This window comes from Alexandromys fortis, unplaced genomic scaffold (genome assembly GCF_014885135.2).
Source record: "Alexandromys fortis isolate MF-2015 unplaced genomic scaffold, M_Fortis_MF-2015_v1.1 scaffold_17, whole genome shotgun sequence".
NCBI lineage: Eukaryota > Metazoa > Chordata > Mammalia > Rodentia > Cricetidae > Alexandromys > Alexandromys fortis.
The window spans coordinates 8537650-8546580 of NW_026067896.1; the positions used below are offsets into that span (position 1 = coordinate 8537650).

Sequence of the window (8931 nt, forward strand, 5' to 3'; positions counted from 1 at the left end):
GCTGAGGTTTATCCGAGTGGATTCAGGTAAGGAGCCGAGCTGTTATTTCGGCTCACAGAACCCTGAAGTAGGGAAGTGGGAACAACAAGAAACCATACCTGGGTTGAACTGTGCCAAGGGATTTCTTAAGGGAACGGGGCTCACGCATCGCTAACCTAGTTGGTACCTTCTGGGTTTTCTAGCAAATGCCTCTTGGATACAGGAAACCTTTTTTGTTGTTTGTTTTGTTTTGTGTTTTTCTAGAGGTAACCAAACCCAGGCCATTGTTTTTGGGGTTATGATAGTTCAGCCAGCCAGGTCTCTAATTTCAATACCTGGTGATGGTATCTGATGACAAGCTAAGGAGATACAGTGGCATCTTTCAAACGCAGACTTCAGCATCTCAGCTTCTGGGTAGATTTCTTTCCCGTGACTGTGGCCCTAATCACTCGCTCCTTACCCCTTCAGCTGCCTGGAGTGGTTTTTCCTCTCTCTATTCCTATTTGTTAAGCTGTGTCATTGTGTCCACCCTCACACCTTTCTAGCCAGTCTGTGGACAAAGGTTTTAACACCTCAATTGTAAAATAATGACAGTGGATTATTTCTTTCCTGAGTTAAGATAATCTTTAAGTAATGAACCAGCAACTACAAGCAGCTCTGGAATAGCAGCAAGCCAGTTAGGGCTTTAACTTCTGGGTAAAACAGTTTTAAATCCTGAGAGTAGACAGGAGATTGCGTGTGTGTGTGTGTGTGTGTGTGTGTGTGTGTGTGTGTGTGTGTGTAGAGTTGCAATCACCTGATTCCTCAGAAAGCCACCAGGGAGGAAGGCTTCCATTCCTTTCCTTTTGATCTGTGTTATCACCCAGATTTATCATACTGTGCTCTGCCTTGGTAATACAGACTCCCTCAAAATGGGGTCACACTTGCCCATTGCCTCCATGCTCCCCTCACGCTGAATTCAGTGTGTAAGGAACACAGTCCCTTTCTCACCGAAATCCCCACTGAATATGTAGCTCATGGCAAACACAGATGCATACTGCAATGTTTTGCCAAAATGGGAATAAAAGAGAAGCCGGAAGCCAGAGCCACCATCCAGTCACACTATAGGAATGCTTTGCTTTCACTCTTTGGTACAACCTTTAATTAAATTGGTGCAGTTAGTAAGCAGCAGAAGCCAGCATAACAGATGGCCTCCCAGAAATTTCCAGGAGGAGTTTCTGCCTGGCAGGAAGGGTTTTCCTGCTGAGGGCACCTCAGGACTCTGTTGGCAAGGAACAGATTTGCTTGCTTGCTGTTCACCTTTCCAAGCCCTTCCTGCATCCCTTGGCATGTTTCTCTGCTCGGTCTACCCGACAAGGCCCAGCAGCCATTATTCGTTCTGTATGTCACTGACATTTCAATGACTGTTTTCTGCCATAGGGACAGCAGTGTTCCCAAATCTAGAGCAATGGACCTAAAATTAGATGGGCTTTGGTTACTTACTCTTAAAAAGTCCCTGAGCCCCCATGTAATGCCACTAATTGCTTGCTATTTTAATAAAATGACATTGGTTTTAATGAATTGCATTTTTTTTTGAAAGTAGAACATGCACCTAGGGCTGAAGATCAGCTTTGGCGAAGTGTCTGGTGGGGCCACAGAGAAGCAGATGGTTTTAACCTGAGAGCAAGACCTTCAGGTGCCTTAGCAAACTATCTCTGCAGGTTGTAAACTGTAAGAGTCATCCAAGGGTCTTGCTTCCTGCATTTCCTCCCTTTCTATTCATGAGATGGACAGGTTCACTCAGCCAAGAGTTCAGAGACTCTGCAGGTCAGCCTGCAGATTTTTCTATTCATGAGATGGACAGGTTCACTCAGCCAAGAGTTCAGAGACTCTGCAGGTCAGCCTGCAGATTTTTCTCATACAAGGCATTTACTGCGCAGAACTGGGTTCCATTCAAAAGCAACAGGGACTTACTTGAAAGTTTTGTTGACTCCAAATATTTAAGGATTCCTTTAACACAAGTATGAAGTTCAAGAAAAGATTGCTTAGGGGGTATTTGTGCTTATGGACAATGAAATCAAAAGCAGTCAACAAAAGTTTTGTCTCCGGAGTCACTAAATCAGGTTAGTAAATGAGGATTCATACATCTTAATAAACCAGACCCATGAAGATGCTGAAACAGTACCAGATACTTTGTGCACATGACCATTTTTTTATGGACTGCAGGTACATAAATAATCCCATGCTGGGTTATAAGAAAGAGGTGAGAGAGACCTGGGATGATATACTACCCACCTTCTGCATGTGCTGTCCTCTGTCATAATGTGACCAAGTCAGACGGCCTAAGCAAGATGAAAACTCTCCACTTTGAACTCCTTAGCCTCCCAAATCATTAGGAATACATAACCCATCTTGGGTATTCTGTTGTAATGACACATGGCCAAAACAAAAACTATTGTTTTTAAATACATCTATAGCCAATGTTGCTAGAACTCTCATACTCCGCTGGCAGGAATGCCAAATAGTTCAGCCATGGTGGACACAAATCTGGTCATTCATTAAAAGGATAGCATGGAGTTACCACATGATCTACCAGTTTTATTCTTAACTATGTATCTGAAAGAACTGAAAACTTGTTCGCACAGAAGCATATATACAGAAATTCATGGCAGCATTATTCATAGTTAAGATGTAGACACAGCCTAAATGTCCACAAGGACAAGCTAACGGGGTGTAGCAGCATGCTAGGGCCAAGTATTAGCCAGAGGGAAAACTGGGAACTCTCAATACTGTTCACTTATTTATTTCTTGTAAATCTAAAACTGCTTTTTAAAATGAGAATTTCTACAAAATGGAATTTTATTCAGCCATTAAAAAGAATAAAATACAGGGTACACTGATAAGCCCTGAACACACTATTCTAAATGGAAAGTCTCATATATTAATGGTCACATGTATGGTTTCATTATGAGGAGATACAAATACACAGAAAGTGGATGCCAGGCACTGGGCAGAGGAGGACTGAGGGCAGCTGGTAAAGGAATTAGGGTTTCCTTTCGTGGTAATATAACAACTTTGGACAAAGATAGTGGCGATATTTGCATAACAGTTAAACAGTAAAAGTAACCATTTCTGTAGACAGACTTAAGATATTTGAACCCTGTCTCTTTAACAGTGAATCTCAGTTCTTCAGCTGATGAGATCTAGAATTACCCAAGATGCTAGCCATGCCTGTGAGTGATTAAAATGATTAGATTAGCTAAGGTGGAGACCTGTCTACTCTGTGTCGTGTGCACGCACACGTGTGTGTGTGTGTGTGTGTGTGTGTGTGTTAACCATAGTTGTTAAAAGTTGTACGTCATCACAGTATTTTTTCTAGTGCCATGTTTATATTTTTTGAGCTATACAATATATTTATTCATATATTATAGGTTCTGAGAATTTACCTTTTCTTTTAAGCACATAACTTCCTCATCTTTGCAATAACTTCCTGCATGCTATCTTACAGCATCTAATATTCTGTAATTACTGAGGGGGTAGATGCATCTACATGTAAACATGCTGAACTTTAAGTCTCTAAAGGAAAATATATTAGCTAATTTACTAATTTTGTCTAGCTATAGAAATTGGCATCAAGAGAAATATCTCTTTACTAGTATCGTCATTTCTTATTTTATAATTTATTCATAATACAGGTTAGAAATAAATGATTATAGAGTTTAAATGTCTGTTGAGCCATTCAGCTTATACATTTCCAACTTGTTTTCTTAAACACAAACAAGCCAAAAATATGTCTATGATGGGCAGATATACCACTAAACCTAATTACTAGCAACTATTGCATTGAATAGCCTATATGGTACCTCCTTTAAAAAATGTTTCTGGGTCCTTTCTTGGTATCCTAGCGTCCTTTCTGACTTCATAGGCAGGTTTCCAATTGAAATCTCTCTTTCTGCACTATGTCTCCATTAAGGAAGAGCACAACAATTGTTATCCAATACAAACATTCATTCCCAAAAACATTCATACAAGTAATATTATAGAGATTGAGCAGATTGTATATAGAAATATGTATATATATAGATACACAATGCATGTAATGACAATTAATAAAAAAGAGGCCATGGATTTGCAAAAGAGCAATGCGGAGTATATGGGAGAGTTTGGGGCATGGAAAGGGAAGGGGGGAGCTGATATAATTATATTAAAACCTCCAAAAAATAAAGAAATAATTTTTAAAACTATGAATAGTAAGGGCACTTACCTGGCTTTATGACGCCTCCCTTTGATTCCTTCTTATAACGAGCTGCCTGGACACTTCCCTCAGCAACTGTTCCAATCCTGCATTTCTTTCTGGTAAAGTCTTCATCGCTTCCGGGGCAAAAGCCAATGGGACTGTGCCCTGTGTCTGAGGGAGTCTTCACAGGCGATACTGACTGGCTGCTGGGACAACCCGTGTCGTCTATGAGACAGAAAAAGCATTGAGCCGCGTCACAGGGAAGTAGTCATGCAGGGTACCAGGCACACATATGCTCATGCATGAGTTGCTTACAAAACACAAGTAAACTGGGCATGGCTTCTCCAATTAAGACCTTTTTTTTTTTCTTTTTCTTTTCATATTTTGGCTACTCATACTGGCAGAGAAAACACTGTTTTAAGGGAACACTGTGAAGATATATCTCACGAGTCTTTTCATCGTGAAGACTTCCGTGACACGCAGTTGTTCTTAAAATCAAAGCGTATGTCTCCTCGGATATTCTCCATGTTAGGATTTGGGTTCATATCTGTCCACAGATTTTAGTTTTGTTTGCTTTTGCTCTTTTGTTTTGCTCTTCAGTCAGGGTCTGGCTATGTGACCCTGACTGGCTTGGAATTTAGAAATCAGTCTCCCTCCACCTCCCAGGCACTAGGACTGAAGGTATGCACCACCATGTTTGTTGCCTACAGGTGTTTGAGAAGAGTGAGTAATATAAAATCACAAGAAAAGCTCACAATAATTAGCAGGCATCTTTCGGAGTTGTTTTTGTTAGGGAAATGAAATTATTTGAATATTACTGAAATTACCTGAGCCTTTGATCGCATGGCCCATCCTCTGGTTAATAAAGTTCTCGGGGAGGTTCTGGTTTTAAAAGTTCAAAGAAACAGAAAGAAGGGGTCCTATTTTAGACACAAGTATCTAACCAAAAGTAGGCCAATCAGATCTATTCTTACCTGCAGTAAGCTAGAAAAACAATTACTAAACATAACCAGGGTCATTGTGTTAGGCCCATGTGGACGTCGTGAGGTGGTCAGTGCAGGTGCCAAATAGGCAAACAGGAAACTCACATTGCTGTCTCTTAGGAATGTTTTTCATATACACTAAAGTATCTAGTCATCTAGGATGACTGATTCATACTTTTATGCTTTAACGAGAATTGCATGACAATTTAGAACCAAATTAATGTTACTTTATAGTTTATATACTCTGTAAAATAGTAATTTTTTTTCATTTTCATTACTCAACACTTTACTAAATGAAGTTATTTTGATATCAGAATTACTCTACAAATTAAACAAAAGATTGTAAGAAAGATACGTACCACTAACAATCTTAGAACTATTGTATTTTATGAACTGATGTAGTAGCCAGAGTCATTTGTCATCTACCATAGGCTATCTTGGGCCTCCAGCTGGAATAACAGCAGGATAAAACGTGGGCTGGGTAGAATACACAGATTGCATGAATTATGCCTGGGCTTTGTCTAAGAAGAAATTGCCATTGCTTCATTTCTGGCTTCTACTTCATTTTTTATTATGAAATCTCCCAGTTGCTGGAACAAAATGAACTTGGCACTTCAAGGCAATGCATTTTTCTCGCTCTTTTTTTTTTTTTTTAAAAAAAACAACTTTTGGACACGTTACTGTTCATGGGACCACAGTGATCCATTTCTAGAAGTTAGTGATTGTCAGCATACTGTGCCTGAAGACACGCTAGATCCTTCCAGAGTAGCCAGGGGCATCAGGTCCTGAAGAAAGGTGAGCCCCTCTCTGGGCTGCCACTGCTCAGCCATTCCTTCATGTGTTATTCATGAACCCCCCCCCCATTTGCATGCCCCTGTTTCAGTGAAAAAAAAAAAAAAAACAAAACAAAAAACAAAAAACAAAAAAACAAACAAAAAACAAAAAACAACAACAACAAAACTGTTCCTCTCTTGGGGTGCAAATTTTGCTTACTGGGCCAGCCTCCAGCAATTAATACATCTGCACATTGCCCCAGAGAAACTTTTCCTTGATTCCTGTTCCAAAGCAGAAAAACTGAAAACAAATGTTATTAGAACACTCAAACTTATCTACTGCCTTTTACAATGGTTTTCTTGTGATTCAGACCCATCCATTATTTCTTTTGAAAGATACTGGGTCCAAATAAATAAAAAATCTATGCTTTAGAATGTCTTTTCTTCTTGGAAGTGCCCAGAATCAAAGGGATAGAATTAAGTAATTTCTAGTGGGAAAAACAGTGTTGAGAAAAGCTTTCGAAACCGTGTTTAAATAAATAGGAATCAAACATGTTGTGATTGGTTCTATTACTTCTCTCTGGAGCTAAAAAGTAAAGGACACACAAAGCATCTTTTTCAGTGCTGTGACTTCACAAGCAGCTGGGATTAAGTACGATGCTCCAGATAAAATTTAGGATGAGAAACTGGAGGCACTGTGGGAGAGGCGGTAGCTGGAGTCCATGATCCAGCTGTCATCAGTATTTGTAGCCTGCATCTCCAGGAGATGGGAATGAGAGGAGGAATATATAAATCAATCTTGAACTCTGGATATGTCTTAAAGCATTTTTCTCTCTATCTGCCAAGGTTGGGGAAACAATAGCAATAGGAGACATGGATTTTCTTAACAAATATGCATAAAATTCTGGCACCAAAAAGATTCACTGTTCTTGTGCCCAGTCTGCATCCTAATGCAACTTACAAAGCAGCCAAAGGGAATTTGTGTACATTACGCCTTTTGCACATTTTGTCTCATCTGGGAAGTTTGAGTAAATGCACAGACAGCAACAACAACAACACCATTAAGTGCTCACAGTGGCCTGTGCTGTCTGCCTGATTTGTCTAGTGGAACCAGCGCTAACAAAGGAAGGCAACTGTGAAAGAGCAGACCTATTATTTTTGCTATGGTACAGGAGACAATATGTCATGCAAGGAAGGGACCAGCGCAGACTCAGAACTTTATGTGCCAAAGAATCACCTGGTCGCCCATGGTCCCCGAGGGATTTCCTCTGTGCTGTGCTGGAAAAGTAATTATCCTTTCAACAAGTCCTTCTGGGGCTGTTTCTCTGCTCTTACCAGTTTAGGTGAAGATAATACTCACTTTCAAATTCTGTACAAAATATTCTTATTTGTCATTTAAAATGGTCTTCTAAGGACGGCAAAGTCAAACTGCTGCTTTTTGGAAGGTCATGTTCAATCCCACAATTGTGAACTGACATTAAGATCAAGTACATATTACAAAGGCATAGTTACTGGGGGATAGAGAGGTAGTTTAGCAGTTAAGAACCCTCACTGCTCTTGTAGAGGATCCAGACTCTATTCCTAGCACCCACATGGCAGTTCACAATTGTCTATATACATCTAATGTAACCTCTTCTCCTCTTCTGATATCTTTGGGTACCAGACATCCATGTGGTACATANNNNTATATATATACATGTAAGCAAAATATTCATGCACATAAAATAAAAATAAATCTTTTTAAAAAATAGATGTGGCCATTGAATTCATTGTACTTATTAAAGAGACTGAGCTTTCTGTTTCTCACTGCTACTGAATCTACAGACTGACAATCATGGTATTTATAATTGTGACATTTACTGGCTATAGTAGTACGAAGAATCATTAGTTGCAAACAATTCTAAATAATAGAAACGAGGGAACTATTTCTGGTCAGGAAATGGGAGAAATCGTGACAGATTGAGATTTCTGGGAGGATGTCTGTGATGGGTCAGGCTACCATGACTTCAAAGAGGATGTTGTAGTCAATCGTTGGTCTGTGGGAGGAGGAGGAATTGAAATCACACACACACACAAACACAACTATGATGTGACTGAATGTTTACATTTCCTTTGACTCATGGTAAGTATGCCTGTTCTAGAGTGCTTGATCAAAAAATCATTAGCAAAAAATGACTTGAGGGTGGGAAGGATGTCTTTCAGCTTACACTTCCATGTCACCGGGTCATTGAGGGAAGTCAGGGCAGGAGCTTCAGCAGAAAATATGTAAGAAGATTGCTTACTGACTCATGCTCAGCTGGCCTTCTTATACCACCCAGGAATGCCTGCTTAGGGATGCTACCGAGGGCTGGAGCCTCCTACATCAATTAGCAATCAAAAAAATGCTCCCAGGCCAGTTTGACCAGGCAGTCCTTCAGTGGCAGTTCATTCATCTCACATGACTCTAGGTGGTGTCAGGTGGACGATAGAAACTAACGAGCACATTTATAGAACCAGGATCGCTTTACACATTGAGGGGCATTTTAAAGTATGGGGTGATTTCCTTCAGGGAGAAAGGATTTGAATTCCCAACTGGGTGGATCCAGGATGATCACGGATAAAGTTAGGAAAAAGCAGTCCTGCTTAAGACTATACCTGTTGTGATCGCCACCTGAAATGAAGGAGAATAATTGAAATTTCCTGTTTCACTTAAATATGAAGAAAGGGGTCCACCAAGCTTAGTGTCACATACCTAAAATCAGAACACTTAAGAGGCTAAAATGGGCCAGGGATGGTAGGTAGCGCAGGCCTTTAATCCCAGAGCTCTGGAGGCAGTGGCAGGCAGATCTCTGAGTTCAAGGCCAACCTGGTCTACTCAGTGAGTTCCAGGGCAGTCAAGGAGACTGTGTGTCAAAAAGCCAAACACACAAACAGACAAGAAAAGAGGCTATCAGGGTTCCCTGCCCTGAGGGGAATGGGAGGTGGCGGTGAGGGGGGGGGG

At 40.4% G+C, this 8931-nt stretch overlaps 1 protein-coding gene across 2 annotated transcripts in view; it reads right to left on the reverse strand.

Annotated features, from left to right (window-relative positions):
• The window catches only part of Sybu (syntabulin), a 61905-nt gene that overhangs the window by 35501 nt on the left and 17473 nt on the right, over positions 1–8931 (reverse strand). For both annotated transcript variants that reach the window (XM_050163005.1, XM_050162997.1), the window contains exon 3: positions 4223–4420. In XM_050163005.1, the coding sequence (XP_050018962.1) occupies positions 4223–4420 (198 nt within the window). The remainder of the gene's footprint in view (positions 1–4222; positions 4421–8931) is intronic.